General features: G+C 33.0%; 3 protein-coding genes, 1 long non-coding RNA gene and 1 pseudogene across 4 annotated transcripts; 3 read left to right on the top strand and 2 right to left on the bottom strand.

The window, feature by feature from the left end:
* Window positions 1–6232: 6232 nt before the first annotated feature.
* LOC147926435 (uncharacterized) lies at window positions 6233–8852 on the top strand. The gene is made up of 5 exons (XM_087487064.1): window positions 6233–6719; window positions 6913–7500; window positions 7701–7931; window positions 8003–8092; window positions 8169–8852. Exons 1-5 carry the CDS (start codon window positions 6288–6290, stop codon window positions 8850–8852), a joined length of 2025 nt encoding a protein of 674 aa, XP_087343190.1. The 5' UTR covers window positions 6233–6287.
* Window positions 8853–9284: 432 nt separating this feature from the next.
* On the top strand, window positions 9285–9827 carry LOC104748305 (uncharacterized protein At4g04775 pseudogene; annotated as a pseudogene).
* A 327-nt stretch (window positions 9828–10154) lies between these two features.
* On the bottom strand, window positions 10155–11414 carry LOC104748304 (uncharacterized). The gene has a single exon (XM_087486747.1). The coding sequence runs from the start codon at window positions 11412–11414 to the stop codon at window positions 10155–10157; it is 1260 nt and encodes a 419-aa protein (XP_087342873.1).
* Window positions 11415–16373: 4959 nt separating this feature from the next.
* On the top strand, window positions 16374–18024 carry LOC104746246 (U-box domain-containing protein 29). The gene has a single exon (XM_010467678.3). The coding sequence runs from the start codon at window positions 16596–16598 to the stop codon at window positions 17862–17864; it is 1269 nt and encodes a 422-aa protein (XP_010465980.2). The 5' UTR covers window positions 16374–16595; the 3' UTR covers window positions 17865–18024.
* Window positions 18025–19835: 1811 nt separating this feature from the next.
* LOC104746245 (uncharacterized) lies at window positions 19836–21452 on the bottom strand. The gene is made up of 5 exons (XR_002035408.2): window positions 21243–21452; window positions 21004–21148; window positions 20807–20910; window positions 20497–20724; window positions 19836–20073 (listed from the first exon to the last, which is right to left on the bottom strand). It is a non-coding gene; the product is annotated as an uncharacterized LOC104746245 (long non-coding RNA).
* Window positions 21453–24970: the final 3518 nt, after the last annotated feature.

Here is a 24970-nt window from a genome sequence, read left to right as displayed (position 1 = left end):
GTATTCGGTTCGGTTCTGGTTATATCCATTCGGTTCCGGATATTTCGGATATAGGAGTTTAGGATCCATTCGGTTAATTTACTATTTCGGTTCGGGTTCAGTTTGGTATCGGTTATTTTCGGTTCGGTTCCGGGTATCCACAAAAATATAACTTTCTCTAAACTTGTTAAATCTGAATAAAAATGTGATGAAATTTTGTCAAATATATCTAAAATTTTCTGGATATTTTGGTTATTTGAAATATTTTAATATTTTGGTCTAAATTTATATGATATTGGTTCAGTTCTAGTTTCAGTTTTTTAGCTTAAACGTTATTCTCTTATTAATATAAAAATGCATTGAGTTGTCAAAATATTTTGGTGGTGTAGTAGTTGCAACATTCCTTTAATGCTGAGAGATCTCTGGTTTTAGTCCCGAAAATAACAGTTTTAACATGAATTTAATTTTATTCGGGTATATTCGGATAACCGAATGGATATCTTTTTAAAAATGCCCCTTTTTCCATATCTCTTTTTAAAAATACCCCTTCATGTTGACCATTTTTAAAACTACCCCTCTTTATATACAAAATGACCAAATTACCCTTTTGAGTGACAGCAAGAATGTACAGTCATCAAAATCGAAAATATTTTCCCGCCAAAATTTTTTTTTCCGCCAAAATCGAAAATTTTTCCCGAAAAAATTATTTTTTCCCGCCAAAAAAAAAAATTTTCCCGCCAAAATCGTAAAATTTTCCCGCCAAAAATATTGAAATTTATACCTTTTAAAAACCTTGTAAATGCTTTTAAAAAACTTTTAAAAGCGTTTACAAGGTTTTTAAAAGGTTTTTAAACACATTGTAAACGCTTTTAAAAACCTTGTAAATGCTTTTAAAAAGCTTGTAAATGCTTTAAAAGGTTTTTAAAAACTTTTACAAGGTTTTTAAAAACATTGTAAAAGGGTTTAGAAGGTGTTTAAAACCTTTTAAAAACCATTTGAAAACCTTTTAAAAACCTTTTAAAAACCTTTTAAAACCTTTTAAAAATCTTGTAAAAGCGTTTACAAGTTGTTTAAAAAACCTTTTAAAACTCTTTAAAAAATCTTGTAAAAGCCTTTACAAGGTGTTTATAAGGCTTTTATAAGGTAGAAACCTTATAAAACCTTTTAAAAACCTTGTAAATTTTTTTTGGCGGGAAAATTTTTTTTTTCGAAATTTTTTATCAAAAGTTTTTTGACAAAAAAATTTTTGGCGGGAAAATTTTTTCGAAAATATTTTGGCGGGAAAATATGTCGGAAATTTTTTGGCGGAAAAATTTTGTTTTTCTTTTTATTGAATAAAATAATTTTCATCTAAGGGTAAAATGGTCATTAAAAATTAAAAGAGGGCATAAATAAAAATAGCCAGAAAAGAGGGTATTTTTGAAAAGGGGTATATCAAAAGGGGCATTTTTAACAAATTCTCAAATATTTTGATGGTGTAGTAGTTGCAACATTCCTTTAATGCTGAGAGATCTCTGGTTTTAGTCCCGAAAATAACAGTTTTAACATAAATTTAATTTTATTCGGGTTTATTCGGATAACCGAATGGATATCGGTTCGGTTCGGTTAATAACCGATATCCATGGATACTTCAAACACTATCCATTCGGTTATTTCCCTCTAACCGAACCGGAACCGAAATTTCGGTTCGATTAATCTGTCCAGGACTATGTGTACTATTAAAAAAGAATGAGACATAACCCTTATCATTATAAATAAATTTAGTATCCAAAAAAAGTATAATATATTTAAAATGAGTGATTATTAGATTATGTAAAATTGTTATAGTTATTCGATAAACCATAAATACAAATTTCATTTTTTACACACACAAAAATATATATTGTCATAAATTGTAACATTTTACAAATATTTTCTTTACCATGTTCACATATGTCACGGATGAAATGTATTTTTACACAAATACGTTGATTTGGAATTTCATTAATTTTTCCACAATGGTTTTTTTGGTAATAATTCATCATTTATAGAAAATATTAACAATCTGACTAACTCAAAAGATTTAAATAGCCTAATCAAAAATATTAGTTTAGAATCTGAATGTTACTAACATATAATAAAATTAAATAATTAAATTACCGAATAATTTAATATATATTATTATGGTTACATAAGAAACATGCAAAATTGTTATGATTACACGATAAAACATAAGAAAATATAAATTTTATTTTTAAACCACAAAAAGACATGTTGTAATAAATAGTACTCCCTCCGTTTCAAAATATAGGATGTTTTGGAGAAGTTTGTTGTTTCATAATATAGAATGCTTTCAAATTTCAATGCAACTTTTAGATTAGTTTAGTATTTTATATTATGCAGTATTGTTTCTGATTGGTTGAACTTGTTAAAAGTTAAAATTTCTTAATCTGCGTGCTTTACTTAAAACATCCTATATTTTGAAACGGAGGGAGTAACATTTTATCAATACTTTTTCTTCCATAAAATCTTTTGCACATTCATAAAATTTTACTGGTGAAACATATTTTTTACATGAAAGAAATGCAGATTTGAATTTAAAAAAACTTTAGTTACATAATAATATTAATAATTTTACTTATAACAATTTTCTTTAATTTTATTTATAATAATTTTTTTAAAATCGATTTATCACGCACATAGTGCAGGTTGTTACCTAGTTTGTTAGCAAATCTCAACCACATAAAATTCTATCACTTCTTTTGTAGTGATAATAAACTTTAATTTAAATAAATACTAGACTAGTGGAATTTGATGAAAAAAATCTATATCAATCTCCCACAGAATTAGCAAACCTTTAATGTGTGTGCATGTAAACTGTATACACAAACACCCACATACATGCTAGGTAGTAACTGTTGCCAAATCTGTGTTGGAGAAGATAAGCTAGTCAAATCTAATAAATTAATCCCTTACAAATATTCTAGAAAACTCCTCATAAATGAGTCACTAAGAATTGAATGATGTTGACTTCGAACGGGAACATGACATTGGATATGTTTTTTTTTTGGGAAAATTATAAATTAAGGATCTTTTTCCAAAAATTTGGCCAACTACACCTTTTTTTCAAAAGTTTGGCCAAATAGGTTTTATGATATAAAATTAGCCAATTATGCCCTTAATTGTTTTTTCAGATATATTTTGTAGATTTTTTGTCTCCTGAAATTAAAAAAACATAAATTAATCGGGATATATTTCTCTCCTGTTTTTTCTTCTTCATAAAACCGAAACCAAAAAAAAGGTTTTGGGCTTCATCGAGTGGGCCTAAATTGTTGTTTTGGGTTATGACAAAATAAGGTTTAATTTCACGATTGGAAACTAATTAAGGTAATCGCGACAAACCCTTCCGCCGTATCTCACCATCGTGACAATCTCGTCGTCACCATCTCACCGTCGTCTCTCACCATTGTCACCATCTCACCGTCGTCTCTCACCATCGTCACCATCGTCACCATCTCACCGTCGTCTCTCACCATCGTCACCATCTCACCGTCGTTCCATCTTGACCATCTCACCGTCGTCTTTCTCAATCGTCACCATCTCTCTCCATCTTCACCATCCTCCGCCGATTTCTTCACCGTCTTCCGCCGTCTATCCATCTGCTTCTTAGTCGTTTTGGTGGTCTCCTCTTCACTATCTCAAGCTCAATCCGGTTGAATTTCTCTTCTCTATTGCTCCTTGTCGATCGAATTGGGTAAGTTAATTTGTGTATTTTTTTTTTGCATGTTTAAATTTTGTCCTTGTTTAATCTCGATTTCAATCTAGAATTGTCCAATGATAAGTAAATTATCAAATGTTCAGTTTGGATTTCTCTTAATCATGACTCCATATTTATCGAATTTGGTATGTTTAATTGTGGAATTTTTTTGCTAATTTATAACTTTTTTCTTTTGTAATCTCTATTTCAATCCAGAATTCAAATGAACATCAAAGGTTTTTATAGAACATCATAGTTTTAGATCCGTTTAGCATATTGACCATATAATTCTTGATTTTTTTAGCTTGTGGATTATTATTTTTTGTTTTCTATTGACTTTAAAGTGTAAATTGTGTACCAGGGTTGATGAAACAAGATCGATAAAGCTAGTTAACAAGAACAAGAGTGATGATGGGAACAATAGTGAACATTTTTTGTGAACGATAAGGTTAGTGAAAAAGTTTGCTTCAATCTCTTGCTTTTTCTTATGAGTTCTTCATTTTTTCTTTTTCTTAGTTTGTTTGATTCTAAGTAGGGTGATATGAGCTTAGATATGAGTGATTAGTAGGCCTGGGCACTAATACCCGTTACCCGTACTCGACCCGTTACTCGGCTCGTAGCCGTCCCAAAAAAAAGGGTACCCGCAGCTTTAGGGTCGAGTAAAGGATATTATATTTATATTACCCGTGAGTAAGGGACGAGTATAGGGTATTAGTTTAGTTTTCAATACCCGTCCCGTTACTCGGTCCTTTACCTGTTTTGCTACCCGACCCGTAAATACCCGTTAATATTTTGTATTATTATTATTATTATTTGTTATTAATTTATAGAGTTAGAGTTAAAACCTAAGTTCAACTTAGCCTAACTGAATTAATATATTATTTTTATTTTCAAAATTCGTAATTTTATAATTTTGGAACTATATATTGCATAAATTTATAACATTTTTTTATCGTGTACTCGTTTTCCGGGTAATAATAAAGGGTCGGGACGAGTAAAGGGTCAACTATTTTTTACCGGGTACCCGTTTCTCCGGGTACCCGTTATTTAAGGGTCAAGTATGAGTAAATTTTTTCTGTTACCCGTTAGAGTCGGGACGAGTAAAGGGTCGGAGAAAATTCAAGGGTACCCGTCCCGTGCCCAGCACTAGTGATTAGGGTGTTGATTGAAGCGTATCCACACTTGTAGCAGCAACATATTGTAACATTGTTTTGTTTTTATCATCATTTAGTTAAAAAGTTTGCATACATCTCTTGATTTTAGCTGTGTTTGAGAAAGTTTGCATTAATCATATGGATTTATTGACTTCTTCTCTATATCAGTCATGACCCTCTTTATATTCTCTTTGCAGTCAATTATATTTGTCAGAGATTGACCTTGGCTGAGAGCAGAATTGGAACATAAGGAGCTTTTGTCAATGTCCTCAACAAAAGCACCATCAGATTCTGGTACAAGTAAGAACCGTGTTTTTTTTTTTAAAAATCGTATCTCGCTTGTTCCTGTCTTTTTTTATTTCAAGTTCCTGTTTGCATCTTAATGATTAGTAGTCTTAGTTTTCATTTTTTGCCAGATAAAAAAGGTTTGTGTATGTTACTTGTGAATCATTTTATTCAACTGTGAATTATCTTTTGGGTTTTATATATCTGGAATCACGGTTTGGTTCCTTTTTCCAAATGTTTTTGTTTTTAAAATCATGTGTTGCATCTAAATGATTAATAAACAAAGTTTTTTTGTTCTTAAATCATAGCTTTAGTAATCTGTATTTTCTTAAACTAAATGCTTGTTTGGTAGAAATTATATCTTGTTTGTTGACCTTATAAGCATTATATTTACACAAATACACTATCTCAAGAAATTGAGTAAGCATCATCTCACGGTTTGCTTCCTTTTTGCGTATGTTGCATCTAAATGATTAATAAAAATAAACAGATTTTTTTCTTCTTAAATCATAGCTTTAGTAATCTTTAGTGTTTGACTCTATTGGTTTTATTGGGCTTATGGATTGACTCTATTGGTTCTATGGACTTATAAATCATACTTTTAGTAATCTGTTTTTTTTGTTTTGCAAAATTGAAGTCTCATATCTTTGTTGATTTATTTCAGTTTTGGCTAATTTATACTAATTCATTTTTTACTTTTCTCGGCAGGAATGGAAAAGAAGTACCCTAAACGGCTTATGGAAGATGGAAGCGAGCCACAAGTTGGGCAGATAAATAACATTTGTCGAATGTCAATCTTACACAAAATCAAGAAGGCATTACCAGAAGAGTATGAGATTGTGAAGGGTGATCCAGTTTTCGCATCTGTATTTGCATTGTATGAGAATGGTCTTGGGTACTCAGCTCGGTTGATACACAGCATCATGTGTAGGCAGTTGGTGACTAAGAGAAGACATGAGCTGTGGTTTGTGTTTGGTAAGAAGCCGCTTAGATTCTCAATGCAAGAATTCCATGCAGTTACTGGTCTTAAGTACTCAGCCGATTTCAGTCATGATTCAGAGATTTGGACAGATGATAATGGGTTTTGGAGCAAATTGTTGAAGAGAGGTGGTATCATTACCATTCAAAACTTGATGAAGACCCACCTTGAAGCAGCTCCATCATGGAGAAAACAAGAAGATAGAATTCGGTTTGTGTATGTTTGTGTGATTGCTGGGCTGGTAGTGGCTAAGGATGAGAAGAAAGCTATACCACATTCATACATCAAGCTGGTCATGGATCTAGAGAAGGTTAGGACTTATCCTTGGGGTCTTGTAGCTTTTGACCATTTAGTTAGCTCTATAGTGGAAGCAAGAAAGAAACTGAAGAACCCCATTAGTTACATCCTCAATGGTTTCTCATATGCTCTTCAAGTTTGGGTTATGGAAGCCATTCCTCTCATTGGACAACTTATGGGAGAGAAGATTGACACAGAGATTACACATAGCCGAATCTCTAATTGGAAAGGTGCTGCTAAAGTATCATATGATGAGCTCCTCCTTTTAGAGAAATCAATTGGAAACAAGGTTAGTTGACTTCTTCTTTTTTCTTTTAAGTTTAAATTCGAATACATTGAGTTTTTTTTTTGAATTGGTGAATACGTTTTTGAATGGTGACGACGTTTTTGAATACATTTTTTTTGAATTGGTGATTACGGTTTTGAATGGTGAATACATTGAGTTTTTTTTTGAATTGGTTTCTTTGTTTTTGTTTTGTCAGGATGTTGGTTATCCATGCATTTCCTCCACTGGAAACTTTGATATATTGGAGTCCATTGAATTTTTGAGGGGTGATGAAATTGAAGATTGTGAAGTGGACAACTTGGAAGCTTTGATCAGATCTGACTATGATTTTGGAGATTTTATTTGGGAGAGTGTTGAAGGATATGGTGTGGAAGATGATAACATTGAGGATGCTGGTGTGGAACAATCTCAGACTGTTGGAGGGGACAATGAAGTTTCGGTTGGAGAGGAGAGTGGTCAGAAGCAAGCTGATATCCCAGAAGTGTCTAGCTTGAAGAAGAGGAAGAAGAAGCTAGTTGACCATGGAGCAGAGACACGGAAAAGAATGGTCTTAAATCAGAGAGCATCAACTTCACATTGTTCTTGTGGAGATGATATGAAGCGGTTCTTTAAGGAGTTGATTGACTCTTCTTTCAAGAGCTTCACAGAGACCTTTGGGGAACGTTTGCTAACTTTGGAGAAAGATGTATCAGATATCAAGGCCTTGATATCCAGACCAGCAGCAGTGGATCCTAAGCCACCAGTAGTGGATCCTAGTCCATCACGAGTGAAGCCCAAAACTTCGGTACGTAAGAAGTAGCTCAATGCCTTGTTCGATTGTAATATGTTGTGTGTTCTTTCGTTTTTGTTGTATCCTTGTTTGTATGTGTATGTTGTAAACATAATTTATGTGTTGTAACTTATGTTACGTAAAATTATGTGTCATAATTTATGTGTTGTAACTTTAACTAAAGCCTTTCATATTATTATATTTTTTTTTGACAGGTTGAACCGTTTGATTTAGATAAGCTGTTGATAGACCTCAATGTAGATACACAAGACTATCTAAAGAACACAGTAGGACACTTATCTCAAAAGTCTATTGTGTCCGGATTTGATCCTACACTGAGTCCCAAAGACGCGGGTAAAGATGAACCGGATGCGGTATTGACTTTTGTTTCTGATGATCTATGGAATGCTTTTGAAGAGTGGAGTAGGATCCACTACAAGTACGTGATTCAAACATTTTTATATACATGTTATGATTTATCAATTTTTTTTGTTTTGTAATCTTACAATTGTTTTACTTTTACAAAAGCATTCAACTGGGTCCAACTTTACTTGATCGAGAATTGTTTGAGCGAGTCATGATGGGTGGCAAATGGCTTGGAAACGAGGTACGTGTCAATCTTTTGAAATATTATAATTTATATTATTAAAGTATGACAAACTTTAGTCTTTAAATATTTACAGGAAATGGATGCAACGATGTATATTTTTCGGGAGCATACATCTTTAGGCCGCCTAGAGTTGGATCGTGTAGGTTTCATGAATTGTCAGTTTAGCAAGCACGTCAAGGCCGACTACAATAAGTTTAGATCGACAGGACGAACCCACACTTGGAATCACCTCTTGTTAGAGTATGCCAAACGTGAACTGCCATCTCATGGAAAGACAGGAAAAAGTTGGGCTGTAGATTTGGACAGAATTTATGCACCGGTCTTCATTAACGGTAATCACTGGATCTCAGTTTGCATTAACTTCAGTCTTAGAACAATTGAAGTCTTCGACTGCAACCAATACCAAAACAGAAGACACGTTGAGCCATTCGCTAATGTCATCCCTCGTCTCGTGAAGGAGATTCACAAAAAGGTTGATGGAAAAGCTCCCTTGTTGACTCCATACGAGATCATCCCGGTTCGTATGCCCACTAAATTAAATAAGTCAAGTTGTGATTGTGGAGTTTATGCCCTGAAGTATATCGAGTGTCACATGCGTGGTCTATCTTATGAGTTGATTGACGATGAAAATATCAAGCGTGCTCGTTTGAAGTTGGCAGTCGATCTTTGGTCAGCAGCAAAGGATCCTGTGCTAGTGGAACGAATGAAAAATTATGTGCGTCCAGTGTATGCGGCTGAGTTTGTAGACCTTGGCTAATTTTTAAGTTTCTTTATGATTGTTTTGTAAATGATGGTTTTTGATGCTTTTACTTGTTAGACTAATATAAGAGTCATTAGTATTAATCCTTGATGTATATTTGCTTTAGGACTGACTAAAATGAGACTCAATAACATAACGTCATAAGCATAAGAACACAAAAACATACACGATTTAAGCATACCGATGACCCGGATTAAACATACACGATTTAAGCATACCGATTTAAGCATACCGATTTAAACATACACGATTTAAACATACCGATGACCGATGTAAGCATACCGATGACCCGGTTTTTAATTTTAATATTTAAGGAAAAAAATAAAATTAGGGATCTTCTTTTCCAATACTTGATCTTCTTCTCCAATACTCTCTTATTCTTCTTTCCCGATACTTTCTTCTTCTTCATCGTAAAAACTGATAGGAGCCATGAGCCAACGTTCTTCGGCTGGTTCTTCAGGGTTACCGTCGAGAAGTTCTCAGTTTGGAGTTCCGTGTAGATGCTGGTGTGGTGGAGAGATTAGAACCTACACCTCAAAGACGGAAGAGAATCCCTGTAGAAGATTTTACAGATGTGTTGTTGGTGTGAAGGTAATTTACTTTTATCAGTCGTTATTCATCACAATAGCTGCAATTTATTAAATATTGTTATCCAAACAATGATTTTAGGAGAAGAAGGAGAAACACATGTTCCGTTGGGTTGATGATGCTGTACTAGAGGAGATTAGGATGGTTGAAAGCAAACAAAACCAACTCTTAGAGGATCTAAAAAAGATGGTAACAAACAATGTGGAGCTCCAAAAGGAGATGGTGAAGGAGATGGAAGAAAAGATGGAGAAGCATATGATTGAGATCATCAGGCAAGAGCTAATGGTTGCAAAAGAGAGTATGGAGAAGTCGAACAAGCAGAGGATTTGTGTACTAGTCGTATTGGCAGTTTCAATGGCGTGGCTTTATAAGAAGATGATATGATGTCTTTGCTTTCTGTATTTTGTTGTTATGCTTAACACTTTTTGTTAGTCTTGTTTTTTGTACTCTGGTTTTAATGAAAGTTTGATTGAAAGAAAACTCCAACAAGGAATTACAAAAGACATGAGTGAAAGTTTGATTGAAAGAAAACACCATCAATGAATTTCAAAACAAATGAGTCTACTAATCGAAAATAAAAACCATCAAACACCATCATTCATCACAAAGGTCCTGCCGTGAAACACAACCCACGAATTTCAAAACAAATTAGTCTATTAATCGAAAATAAAAACCATCAAACACCATCATGAGTTGATGCACTAACCATTGTTATATCACGATATCACAGGTCGTTCTGTTATGCCCTTCTTTGCCACACCGCGCACACTTATGTCTCTTTGACCCTTGTGAGTTTTGTGATGATTTTATCTTGTCTTCAGCGGATTCATATCTTCTTTTTCTTCGCCGTCCTGGATGTCTTCTTGTTTCAGGTGGTCGAACTTTTGCATCTTCAACATGCTGTGGGACTTGCCATTCTTCTTCAGGAACACCTATTGGATTAACAGTTTCCTCATATTGCGATCTCCATGCAGTTGTGGTATACACATCATCAGCATAAGGATATAGATCCTTGCCTATATCAAAAGCTCCTTTTATAGCATGTCTACAAGGGAGTTTTTGGATGCTGAACTTTCCACATGAACAAGTCCTTCTTTCTAAGTCAACAATGTAGTCTACTCCATTACCTTTAACCTGGATCTGCGATCTGCTCATCAAATAACCGTTCATGAATTTACCTTTCACTATTCTTCTTGAAATCTTTTTCTCCACCTCAACAGTTAAAGGATCTTTATGCTTTGCACTTAACTCTCTACTCTCATAAAACCAGCGTGTCATCATTTCTCTGATGCTGTCTAACAAAGGAATTATTGGATACTCTCTTGGTGTCCTCAAAGCAGCATTGATTGATTCAGCTGCATTGTTGGTGTTAATATCATACCTATAACCCGGAAAATGACAGCGAGCCCATTTTGTCACATCGGCTTCCTCTAGATAACTTCCAATAGCAGGACTAATATTATTAATTCGCCCAAACTCTTTCTCAAACTCAGCAACTCTATAAGCTTTTGATGCTTTTGCAACCTTACCAGCGACACCTCTGCCCTTATGATATGTTATCACATTACTAATCAAGTGGTGGATGCAAATACCATGTTTAGCCAATGGATAGATGTTTCCAATTGCTTTAGCAATCGATGTAGCTCTATCTGACACAAATGCTAAACCTTCTTCATCAGCTATAACCATCTTAAGTTGCATAAAAAACCACTCCCATGAACAATCATTCTCAGAATCAGCAATTCCAAATGCGATTGGATACAAATTGGAGTTACCATCTACAGCTGTAGCAACTAGGAGAACCCCTTTGTATTTATTCTTCAAAAATGTACCATCAACTACTATCACTTTCCGCATTGATTTGTAGAACCCTCTTGTTGATTGACCAAAAGAAATAAATAGATATTTAAATCTTCCCTCAAAGTCAATTTCATAATTCGTGAACGTACCAGGATTCGCTTCTTGTAGCATGTGCAAGTATTTTGGAATCTTACCATAACTTTTCTCAGGAATTCCTCTAACTTCGTTAACTGCATACTCCCGAGACTCCCAAGCTTGGTGATATGTTAGCTCGCAGCCGTACCTTGAACGAATAATATTAACTATATCATTCGGTTTAGGACCTTCCTTCACACCCTCATAGCTTTGCTTAATGAGATGTCCAATTGTTCTTGCAGATGGAGTCCTACAAAAGGAGTTTTTTTTTGAAGGGGCACATGTATGGTTACCCACAAACTTGTTGATTTTGAAATATGTAGACGCTTGTAAACACTCAGCCCGGAGACGCCAGTTACAAACACTATCAATGCAGCGTATACACCACCATCTCTTATCAGATTTTGTAATCCTGTAGTCGCAGTTATATTTCATTGCATAAATTTCCATAGTAGCCTTTAAAGCTTCCTTACTGCTGAAATATTCACCCTTTTTTACCATTGAATCTTCCAACTTAAAACCAGCAGCATCAACAAGATTAGCATCAGTATGCTTTTCTAATACATCATTAGTCGGCTTTGGTGAATTCCTTGAAATAACACATACTGATTTTCCCACATCAACTTCCACATTACAACCATCGCTACTATCAACTGGGAACTTATTCAGATCGAACTGGACTTTACTCCTATCACCTTCATCAACTACTCTTTTGAAAGTAACACACAACCGAATCATGTTTATCTTTTTCAGATATGCAAGAAAATTCTTCATACCTCTATCATTTGTCACAACAACAGGAGGACATCAACTTTAACCTCTGTGGGTAGATAACTGAATTCCACATCAAACATATTTTGCTCTATTTCATAGTCTTCTGAAACCATAACCTTCAACTCTTCAAGAGATGTAGTGGGTTGCAAAGTCAGTAATCTAGCACGTTTTTCTTCATCATCAATAAATCTCCACTCCTTCTTGGCATCCAGTGTCCATACACCACAAGTAACATAGATTTGCATCATAAACAGGTAAGTGAAAGCTTTTGTGGAAGGTGGAAGAGATGGAGATCGATCACGTTGAGGTATAATGTCAATTTTTCTTAATTTGTTTATCTTCTAAATAATGTAGAATACGCATTCTAAAATGTATTAGAACAAATCTAAACAATAATTACGAAATCTTAACCATAAATTAAGAATATTTAAAAAATATTTAAAATTATTCACTTTCCTTATTTAATTTATTTTCTTTCTATTTTAGGGTATTCTAAGGTTTACAGATTACAAATTCTAAAAATTTCTATGATATATCTTCTACTTCTTTTAGTATATAGGGTAAAACGTAGAAAACGAATTCTGAATTGATGTAGAATGAAGAAAAACGTAGAATACATATTCTTAATTTTGTAGAACATACAAAATTGAGGTTCTGAAATTTTTAGAACAAATTTTCCGTCTAAACTTCTTAGAACATGTACAAACTGTAGAATGAACAATCTAAATGTTTCAGAAAGAGAAAAAATCGTAGAAAGTCTATTCTAAACAATTTAGACCAGAAATCAGCAATTTACAAACTGATTTTTGACACCCAAAACATTTTTTTTTCAATTTTTTTTTTAACAGTTGTATACTAACATGGGTTTTCTGTTTGTTTATTGGTTCAAATTTTTCAAAACTTCACTATTTCTACTAGTAGGGGCATTTTCGTCACAATTAACAATCTTGAAAAAAAGGTGTAGATAGCCAAATTTTTGGAAAAAGATCTTTTATTTATAATTTTCCCTTTTTTTTTCATGTGATGCAAACGAGTTGCCTCTGCCAATGGAAACCTCAACAATACAACCCCACACTTTCGGAACTCGATTCTTCTTCATATCTCTATCTTCATCCAAAAAAAATTTGGAACTATTTGCACCACAAATTTGTGGAGAAATAATTTTGAATATGCCTCATTACAAATTTGTCGTTGCCGTTTAACCACCAGACTAAAACTCTAAAAGTTTGTGATCTTCATCGAATATGTTATCTCACTTTATAATATTCAATCTCACGGTAAACAAATATAACTACTCATGTATATTAAGTTATTAACTAATACATCATTCTCGGATGAATTTCATGGTTTACATTTATACAATAATAAAAATAGTTTTCAAGTTGTACGTTTGTGTTAAACTAAAATATATCATCAAATGACAATACTGGCTAGCTAGAAGAAAATAGAACGTAGAATCTTGTATTTTTAAAAAATCCGTTTAGCATAATACATTTAGAATTACATGTTCGACTTGATTACTAATTAGAAATATTTAAGTAGAAAAAAAAAAAAAAAGGAAAAACAAAAAGAAGAGAAAAATTGCCAATAGTATCCTTACATATGATGACAAATGGAAATAATTGTCCACCAAGAACAATAATGGATGGATCAGACGATGAGTGAGGTAATTTATTAAAAGGTGAGATAATAGGAATTGGCGTAGATATTTTTTCCGATTTGGCATAATTGCTAATTGTAGACAATATGATGCACGTTCGCATCATTATAGTTTTATTTTTTCTTTCGGTGCAATTTACCCTATTATATATTACCCACCCTATTATCAAATTATATGCTCACGAGTTAATATACATATATACTCAATTCATTCGTCTGCCGTTAGAATGATGATAGATAACAAATAAATCGAGAAAAAAGTTTTTAAAGTTTTATAAAATGCTACTTAATTACCATTCATTTCTCTTTAATACATGGACGTGTATATATCTTCTTTCAATTAAAGAGATGCTTGATCGATATCTATTATAAAAAGGTTGATAAGATCTTACGCTCGTTTTAACGGCTATTATTCGTTTAATTATGCTAAACCTAATTGAAAGTTAAACCTAACTATAAGAAAACTCAACTGTCACAATAATATTCAAAGTAAATGATTCACGAGTCAGCAAGCATTTCATCCTACTCCTCCTACCTCTCTCACCTCTGAATAACTGAAATATTTTCAGCACCTAAGTTTGATTTTACTATTTAGGCCAACAACTTTCGGTCACCCGTGCCTTTTATCACATACGGATCAACAAAAATTTCAACTTTAGCTGTTTTCCTTAAATTCAAAGAAAGAAACCGCATATACTATTCAAAATAATTAATTATGCATGCAACAAATACAGTAATGGATGAATGAAGAGACGATAAACCAAATGCTGTTTTTGAAAGAAGAAATAATAAACTAAATGGCACAACCCACCCTTAGCCCTTAGGCATTAGTATATATCATCAAAAGTGATGTATTTATACTTAATAGTTATAATATAAACAAATAACACAACCGTGAGCAACTAAAGCAATGATTATTAAAATAAAACTAGGACCAAACTCAAATCCATTGAATATGAATAATAATTATAATGCAACTCCTAATTTTTGTTAACTTCATTAGACAATTAGGCAGTCCAACCATACTTTTCAGACAATGAGACAACTAAAATGTATCTGCGAATACTTTTATAGTTTGTATACGTTATTGTTCCTCACAAAAAAAAATAAAAAAGGTTAAAATGTATATGTAACAAACAAACATTATAGTGACCAGAAAGAAGAGAAGATGACAATCTCAGAAAAAAAGAAACGCTTTTGCTTTTTCTCCCCCCGGCATCAAAAACACTTCTTCGCTAGCTTGCTCGAATAATATAATCCATCAGTTTCTCTTTCTCCGTAGTGGAAGCCAACACACTCTTTATTTATTAACAACATTAAACATATATATATAAACTATATACAAAATATAAATGTCAAAATATTATAATCCGCCCATGACCAATTTCAGCTTGTATATATAATCTGTTGCTTTTGGTTTCTGATTATTAGAAAAGAAAACATATATACATTTTTACATTATAGTTCATCAAAAATGTACTAAAAATAGGACATGAGATGGACCAAGGCCATGTGGCTGTGGGACGCGACCAAAATAGACCCCCTCGTGCAGATATGAGAGATCTCAACAATCCCACACGCTTCTAACTCACACACGAGTAATGGTCACTCTACGCTGTTGGTTCTGGTCAAAGTCCTCCCCATCAACAAAACAACACATCAAAACGGTTACGACTTGACCCAATCCACATACGACCTTACTACTACTCATTCATCCAGAAACGTTCTTTGATTTGTTTTGACCCCTGATCAAAACTTAATTGAATCTTTCAATCTTTTTTTTCTAGAATTTCCGACTTGTCCTCAAGATTATTCAAATACTATATGAAAATTATTGGGTTAATTAAATAAATACCACAATTCTAAAAGTTATTTAAGAGAATAGCACAACAATTTTTTTTAATAGGAGAATACCATGGGACCCACGTTTTTTGGGAGTAAAAAGACAAAATCACCCTTTTCTTATTTTATTGTAATGTAAAAATAAAAGATTACGTGAAATTTTTTAAAATAGCATGTAATATTTATATTTTACATCTCATTTATGAACCCAAACTGACATATAATTTCGTTCTAATTGTAAAATCTAAACCCTAACCATCTCATTTGTGAACCCAAACCGATATATAATTTCGTTCTAATTGTAAAATTTAAACTCTAACCATCTTATTTGTGAACCCAAACCGACATATAATTTCGTTCTAATTGTAAAATCTAAACCCTAACCATCTTATTTGTGAACCCAAACCGACATATAATTTCGTTCTAATTGTAAAATCTAAACCTTAACAATCTCATTTGTGAACCCAAACCGACATATAATTTCGTTTTAATTGTAAACTTTAAACCCTAACTATTTCATTTGTGAACCCAAACTGATATATAATTTCGTTCAAAAAACAAAAATAACATGATATTTAAACAAATAACATGTAATATATGTAATTGGTATAAAAGTAATTGTATATGAAGAAAGAGAATAGATTGTGGGTTCCATGGTAGTTTGTTAAATACTTTCCATTTTTATGGTATGTAGTGCATATACTCAAAATTATTATGTTTTGGGAATATTATTACTCAAAAAAAAATGTTATAATGAATTAGGTTAAAAAAAAGGGTGACGCAAGCGTGCGTTTGACTCTCTCTCTATATCTTAAAAGTTTAAAACCCATCAAACTCTCCACTCACTTTGTTTCATTCTTCATTCTTCTTCTTCACCTTCCACACTTACGCATCTCTCATCTTCTTTTATTTTTTCCCGCATTTTCTTCTTTTTAACTCGAGATGGGGAGACACGATGATGAAACAGAGACATCGTACATTACAGTCCCTAGCTTCTTCAAATGTCCTATATCTCTAGACGTCATGACATCTCCCGTTAGCCTCTGCACTGGCGTAACCTACGATCGAGCCAGCATCCAACGATGGCTCGATGGAGGTAACAACACTTGTCCCGCTACTATGCAACTCCTCAAAACTCAAGATCTCGTTCCTAACCTCACTCTCCAACGTCTCATCAAACTCTGGTCCGACTCTTCTGGTACCGGTTCTTCTCCGGTTCCGCCGTCTGGTCAAAAAGTTCCGACCAAGGAAGAAGTTAACGAGTCGTTAAACAGACTGATGACGACTCGAGAGAGAGACGACGACGTTCGTATTGAGATTTTGACTAGGATCGTTCGGTTCTTGAAGGACTCTGATTCGAACAGAGAGTTTCTCAAGAAGAAGAAGATGGAGTTTATAACAATGCTCGTTGATATCATACGCATAAAGACGACGACGAAGAAGAAGATGGAGTTAGTTCTAATGGCGGTTAAGATTTTGAATACGATCAAACCAGATCGTGAAACGTTATCGAATCTGATGCTCAACGACGACGGAGGAGATTGTTTAACGGCGATGCTCTTAACGATCCGACGAGGGGATCAAGAATCAAAGATCGAAGCCGTTAGGGTTTTAGATTGGATCTCATACGACGCTAGATCAAAGCTCTTGGTCGCGGAATACGACGGCGTTTTAACAGAGACGATCAAATCGATCAGCGTCACCGAGTCAGATCCGAGTTTGATCGAAGTGAGTTTATCTTTTCTAATCACAATCTCTAAATCGAAACGAGTCAGATCGAAACTAATCGCCGCTAAAGTAATCTCCAAGATCAAAGACATTCTCATGACCACGGAGATGACGAGCGTTTCCGTGACGGAGAAGTCACTGAAGCTGTTGGAGACTCTGTCATCGAAGCGAGAAGGGAGAGCAGAGATATGCGGGGAAGACAACGGGAGATGCGTCGAAGGAGTTGTGAATAAGCTTTTGAAAGTGTCGACGGCGGCGACGGAGCACGCGGTGACGATACTGTGGTGTTTGTGTTATGTTTTCAGGGAAGGTACGACGGCGGTGGAGAGGAGTAACGGAGTGACGAAGCTGTTGGTGGTGATACAGAGCAACTGCTCGGCGATGGTGAGACAAATGGCTAAAGATCTCATTAAAGTGTTGAAGATTAACTCTTCTGTTTTGTCTGCTTATGAGACCAAGACCACTCATATTATGCCTTTTTGATTTTTATATTTTTGTTATTACTATAAGATAAGAAACAAAAATATGTTACTGTCAAACTATTTTGAAACCTAGTAGAGATATTTGTAAATCATCGTAAGGCAAGTTTTGTTATAGTGTAATCGATTTTACTACTAATGAATGGTTCTTGTAATTGTGCTGATTTAAGCGATTAAAACTCATAGCAACAATTCAAGACTCGAGGAGTTGTAAAAGTTGGATTTTGTTTATTCATCTTGTGAGATTATGCTCTTTTTCTAGTGCCTATTGCTGAATAGTATTGTCAATTTGTGACAAGATTAGATGTTAGGGGAAGGGATCAAAGTGACTACTTAATTAGTTTGATTTGTTAGCTAAGGCTATATTTAAGAAATCTATATTTTTAGTTAGACACACTCTTTGGTACAAAATAATTCAAATGACAGCTTCATGTACTTAGATAGATTAAGCTAACGTATGTATGGTTCACTGAATCTGGCTACAAGTTGTACGTACTAATATGAATCTGGCTACAAGTTGTACGTACTAAACCAGATATAAAAAAAAGAGGAATAAGGTTCCTTTAGATTGAAGTGACAAACGAAGTATGGTCTCTCATGTCTAAATCTTGGAAACTTATATTGTCTTTTTCTTTCTTGTTAGAGGAGGTTGCAACATTTCATGGTCATGCCTCTCTCACACCCACTCGCTTTTAAGTATTATTATTCTATCCTTTGTTCGAATTTTGATTTGAATGGTACTTGCTTCAACATTTGAATTGAAACCTATTCTCTTTTTATTAATTGTAAGATAAAGGCAATACTATTTGAAAAAGAGCACGAAAGTTTTTATCCTTTTGAATAGTAGGAATCTATACACGTAACTGCGTAAGTTTACAGGTTGTATGAATCTTTTAAATGTTTTATGATATTTTATACCACATGATGACATGACAAAATCATAGGTGTTTTATTGTCTTATTGATCGTATAATATATATTACATCATCGATCGTAATCGTTAGAAGATATTAACATTCGGTATAAGTTTTACTTGAAGAAAGTTAAAGGCTACATTCCAATTTTTTACCATACGGTGACCATTTCGAACCACCAAACAATATTTTTAATTTGACAGAATTTTTTTCATATATATTTGCTTGTAGCCGGCTCTGTTTCGAATTTCGATCAAGACATCTCATATCGCTATCGTTACAAGGTATACATAAATTACCCCATAAACCCTATACAGAAACTCTAAATTCCTCTGAATCGCAAGTAAAATTTGCTTTTCTTTTTATTTGTACTTCCCGCTGCTATACCAAGAAAGAGTTCAGAATCTTCTCTTATGCTGGAAAAGAATCATTGAATAGATGTTTAATGGAGTCTTCACCGCCCTCGCCATTTTCTTCCTCTGCAAGGAACCTCTAAAACACCAACTCTATCACCCTAAGAGCAAGATTATGGTAGTATCATAATTGGAGATTCTTAAACACTGTTTGATTTTTTAATAAATTAATTGTGTATTGTTTTGAATATAAGAACCCATGATCTCTTAGTTAAAATTTTCTTCTCCAATGGTAGGTTCTAATTTTGGGTCTATTATTTTTGAAAATATTGTTTTTTGAAATTTAAAAATTTTAAGTAGAATAGAAGTGGTATAAATGTGTAAACATTTAAGATTTTATAAAAAATAGAAAATATTGCATTTAATTAATTTTTAAACATACAACTGCTGCTTCTTGTTCTAATGGCATTCTTCTTGTGTTGTCTGATGATGAAAGTAGCTCAGACGAAAAAGAAAACTTCTTAGTCACAATAACGTATCAGGCCAACAAACAAAACTTTGCTCACTCACTCGAGTTATGGCTGCAGCTCTACAACATTCACATAGTAGACAGTCACCAATCATTAGTACCAAATCAGACTAAAGATACTCAAGACAATGATCATAACCAAAACTGCAACAAAAACAGAGAAGCCATATCCTAATTCACCTTTTTAAAAGCCATATACTTCACATTGTAGCAGCAATATCCTAATTCACTTTTTTTAAACTGTATGATGTATCTTCCCTGACCTGTACATTATATAGCTGTAGGAGGTGCTTTCTCCTTGACCAAGATACGAGTATTTCCCTGGCGATGTTCCATATTCGACAAATGAAGGATATGATTTGTCGCTGGTAATCCAAGTCACTCGCATATGTTTATCTCCAGCCAATGAGATATGCACCTGCAAGTATGAAATCTCGGTATAAGAAACAGGACCAAAATATCTGAAAAAACAGAACCTATGATGAATGGTGTTTAATATCAATTGAATCATGCACTCCATAGCTATAGTTTCACTCAAACATCAATCTTTACTTCAGAATGGAACATCATTCTAGGAATTGTGTCCACAGTCGTATGAAAGAGAGACATGCTCTACTACCAAACCCAACAGCCTCTTACAAAACTGAAGAAGCTAAAAGTGAAATCAAATGAAGAGAGAGAGAGAGAGAGAGAGAGAGAGAGAGAGAGAGAGAGAGAGAGTGAATGAGAAAGAGATACCTTGAGAGAGGATCAAAAATCAAACAACCCTAATCAAAACATTTAGAATTGTTTCTCATCTCACTTAACTACAGTAAGATCTCACAAATAATGATATAGATACCTAGAATATGCAGTCTTGTTGTTGATCTCTGCATCCTTGTTGGCTTGATACTCGGGAATCAAACAACCCTAATCATAAAACACTAATCGCGATCCAAACTCTTAATGAAGAAAACTTACAGTCTTCGATAGTCCCATCAATGCAACCTTCAACGAGCAGTGTATGAAATGGGCTTCCTTTAATTCCTTCACGGTACATAACATGGCAATCTTCATCATCATGTTTCAACTGTAACCACGAAAACACTTTGTGAAAATTCTGTTTCAAGTAAACTCAAGAAAATAATCACAAAAGCTATACAAAAACATACTTTCCAATCACCATAAGATGCATCATTACAAAAACATACTTCTCAATTGATAATTGTACTGGATAAAACAGCTACTCTCTGATCCAATATATCCACATTACACTCTGTGAAGAAACATGAAAATAAAAATATTAACAGCAAAGGTAAAATTAAGAGTATATATATAGCAAACATCAACGACCACAACAAACAAAAACCTTCATTGAGCTGTTTCTTGACAAGGGTTTCAAGAGTTTGGTCATTAGAGAGCTCAGGATACGACAAGGTCTCGTTAAGCCTCTCTCTGTACTCAGAAAATTCCTGTTTCTTCTGCATATTCAATTGAATCCGTAGAGACACCTCCTTTGGAGAACAAATTAACACTCAAATCAAAGGCCAAAGAGAATCAAAACAGAACACAGAAATTTTTTTTTGATTAAGAATCTGAGAAACTTACCTTGTGATTCCAATTGATTCAATCTCTTCCGATTATTTCGACTCCAACTTGAAATCGTATCCATCTCCAAATCCCGGACTCGATTTTGTCTATCGCCAAAACATCCACATACGTAATTTATAAAATTAACGATAGTCCGCCGTTTTGCCACTGAGAGAGAGGGTCATATAAACGTAAGTTACCACTTTTGACATGTTTTTTTCCCAAGTTGAGAATGTTTTCTTTCTCCGACTTCTTTCTTTTACAGGCAATAACAAATCAATCAATTAATCTTGCAGTACAGAGTCGTGTTTTAGCTTATTTAAATACAATAATTAAGAAACAAGAAGGGACTAATTATTCTAAAGTTTAGATTTCTATAAATTATATAAAGTTTAGAGTTACAAAAAAAAGCAGCAGCTTTCGAAAACTACCTGCAGCGTACGGCCGTACAGTATATACCAAATGATGAAGCATGTTTCCTCAATTTATCATCAGTTTGTAAAAAATTTCCAAGAGAGGTAAATCAAGTACTTTTTTTTTTTTTTTTTTTTTTTGACAAAAAGTTTTTTCATTAATGGATTAAAAGTCGCTTACAATACTTCAAAGAGAGCCTTTTGCAAGGGCATCTGCCTCTTGTTTTTCTTCTCTTTGGGATAAACTTAAAAGAGAGTTTGCTGAAATTAAACGATAGAATCAAGATATCTTGGAGAATCCCGTGGAGCTCCGTCGATGGCTGCTCCGAGTTGGTGGTTTCGATTACCTGTTTGGAATCTGAAGCGATTAAAAGGTTTGTGATCCCTATGGTAAGGGCTTGTTGGATTGCTTTGCGGAGGTTGAGTCCATTTCCTTCTAGGCGATAGCCTGTCGTTCGATTGGAGATCACCTAACCGTAACCCGCTGCTTTGTGAGACTGGTTCCAAGCCGCATCCGTACAACATATGTCGCCTTGCTCTGTCACCAAGATCTGGGACTCCGTTAGGGAAAATATAAACCTTCGCCTACGGCCCTTTTTTAAAAAGTAAATCATTCAAGGTGCAATCCCATAATGTTTCTATATTGTAATTTCTTAATGTGAAAGAAATGTTATAATACAATCAGGATGGTTCCTGATTGCTTGATATCATAACCGTTTGGTTTATTCATATTTGTGGATGTAATTTTTTCTTGATCTTTTAAAATGAAATGAATCTTAGACGAAACCCAAAATTTATCCCCATAACTTATAAAAATTTGTATTCTTTTACCACTAAAAACGCTGATGAGTGGCTCAGTTGTGAGATGAAATATTTTCCTAAGGCGTTTGGTTTATACATATTGTTATTTTCTAACCATATACCGCCTCAGCTCTGGCCACTAAATACCTTGGCACGGCTCTGGTAATCAGCATGGATATCCTGTATGGAATTTATCTATTTATGTAATTTCCAAGAGAAGATTTATGTATTACATAAGTAGATAAATTCCATTTTATGGTAAAAAATAAAAATTGGGTAAAATAAAAAAATTGGTTGGCCAATGTTCCGTTTTAATAGAATATCATGTACTTTAGTGGCTTTTATGTCTTTTAAACTAAAATAAAGAGTCTTTGTCCAAAAAAAAAAATTAAAATAAAGAGTTTGTTTTATGCAACTTCTTTTTTTTTTTTGGTCAGTTAGTTTTATGCAACTCTTTCTCTATGTTTTTTAAAGAAATTTTGTTCCTTTCTTCTTACAAAAAAATTAAGGCAAAGCCTTTGTTGTGGAGAAAGAACTTGTGTTGAAGATAAATCAAATCAGATCGAATGTCAAAGGTGAATTTTTTTTGTTTTTTTTTTGACAATTTTATGCAACAATTTGCTATGTTTTTTAATAAAAAACATTTGTTCCTTTCTTTTTTAAAAATACTAGGACTCAGACCCCGCAGTGTCACGGAGGAAGTAGTTTAAAAAAAATAAATTAAATTTCAAATTTTAGAATTATATATTATAAATCATTTGAAAGTAATAAAATAGTTTTAAAATATATGTAAAATAATAAAACTAAAAATGTTCTCAAAAGAAGAAAAATAATAAGTAGGTCTAAAGTTACACAATCATCAGAATGAAAACTTATAACAAAAAATTATAATGGAAAAATACTCAACTCTAAGTTAAAAAGTATTAAACGAAAAGTCATAATGAATCGAGGCAACCTTAAATTTTTTTTTGTATGTATTATAAGTATAAGATATTTTATAAAAAAATATTTAAAGAGTAACAAGCATCATACCAATTATTAATATTTCTATTACTCATAAACAAATATTATGACAAAGTGATCCTAAGTGAGAATATCAATGAACGATTATAATAATTAAATGCAACTTTCTGATAAAATAATTTTAAAAATAAGATAAATTATATCTTGAGTCAAAATTTATCAACCAATAATTATAATAAAATATACAACTTCTTGAAATAAAATATAAATAGTTAAATTTTTTAAAAATACATATTTTACGAAGAGTTACGGTAAATAAAGACAACTGTAAATTATATAATTAAAGTTGATTAAATTTCTATATTACTATAATCATTTCTAAAATCTTTAGTTAGATTACAGAATAATGTTGGATATTTAATATTAAAACTCATATTATTTAGATTCCATATGAAACAAAAAAATTTGTCAGCGAACAATGATTTGTTAGTTATCTAAGAAAAGACAAATATATATATATATAGAGTTCAAAAGACATAAACATAACTATTGGAACGAATTGTGAATAAGATATGGTGAAAAGACACAACTCTCCGATGAACATAAGCAACCATATGATTTTATATCATTGTAAAAGACACAACTCTACAATGAACATATGCAACTGTACTATTTTTATAAAAAAATAAACAAAATTATTTAACGAAAATGTACGACGAAAAATCGCAATTGTTGTTGTCTTTTATTGAGATTATTATAAATCTAGTAAGTTATAAAGTGAAAATATTTCAGGCATGTTGATTTTTTGATTTTTTTATTTATAATATAACTGATTCGACAGTTTTTTTAACTTAAATTTAAGTTGGAAAGAGTTTTAATTATTGTAAAAATTTCATGCACCAAACATAATTGTTTATTCGTTTCTTTTTTTATTGTGTTCAAATAAATATTAAAAATTTATTAAACGAAAAGGTACGACGAAAAATCGCAACTGTTATTTATACAAATTGTTATTATTATATAGATTTGAAAAAGCACTTCTTGTGAGGGAGAGAAGTTGGATTGAAGGCTAGGAATATCAAGTCTCATGTGGAAGGTAACTTTTATGTTTATTTAATAATTTATTCAAAATTTTCTATGATTTTTTTTGTAAGAACCGTGCCAAATTATTTATTTGCTTGGTTTATCTCTGTTTATCTGTTTATTTGTTTGCTTCGTGCCAAATTATTTATCTGATAAGTGATAATCTCCAATGTAAAGTATCCCAATGTTAAGTTGGTTAGTGGAGCATTGCTCTTTCAAACATTTCGTTTTATCTGTTTCGTGTGCTTAAAGCAAAACAAACATTTCGTTTTTTTTTTTTGTAAGAACCGTGCCAAGTTATTTGTTTGCTTTGTTTATCTGTATATTTGTTTGCTTCGTGCCAAATCATTTATCTGTTTCGTTTGCATGAAGCAGAGCAAATAAACAGAGACAAAAAATCTCCCACCGATAAATTTTTACCTGCCAAATAATATCCCAATGTGAATTTGTTTGCTTACATGGTTAATCTTTTATTTGATTTTTCAG

Source organism: Camelina sativa, chromosome 15 (assembly GCF_030686135.1).
Source record: "Camelina sativa cultivar CO46 ecotype springtype chromosome 15, ASM3068613v1".
Lineage (NCBI taxonomy): Eukaryota > Viridiplantae > Streptophyta > Magnoliopsida > Brassicales > Brassicaceae > Camelina > Camelina sativa.
The sequence above is the reverse complement of the archived record's forward strand: the minus strand, read 5'-3'. Positions and strand labels throughout refer to the sequence as shown.

Coding starts and splice junctions, on each gene's coding strand:
- LOC147926435 (XM_087487064.1), top strand. CDS start 6,288: ATGAAGACCCACCTTGAAGCAGCTCCATCATGGAGAAAACAAGAAGAT. Junction 6,720..6,912: donor AGAAATCAATTGGAAACAAG/GTTAGTTGACTT, acceptor TTGTTTTGTCAG/GATGTTGGTTATCCATGCAT. Junction 8,093..8,168: donor GCAAATGGCTTGGAAACGAG/GTACGTGTCAAT, acceptor AAATATTTACAG/GAAATGGATGCAACGATGTA.
- LOC104748304 (XM_087486747.1), bottom strand. CDS start 11,414: ATGCTACAAGAAGCGAATCCTGGTACGTTCACGAATTATGAAATTGAC.
- LOC104746246 (XM_010467678.3), top strand. CDS start 16,596: ATGGGGAGACACGATGATGAAACAGAGACATCGTACATTACAGTCCCT.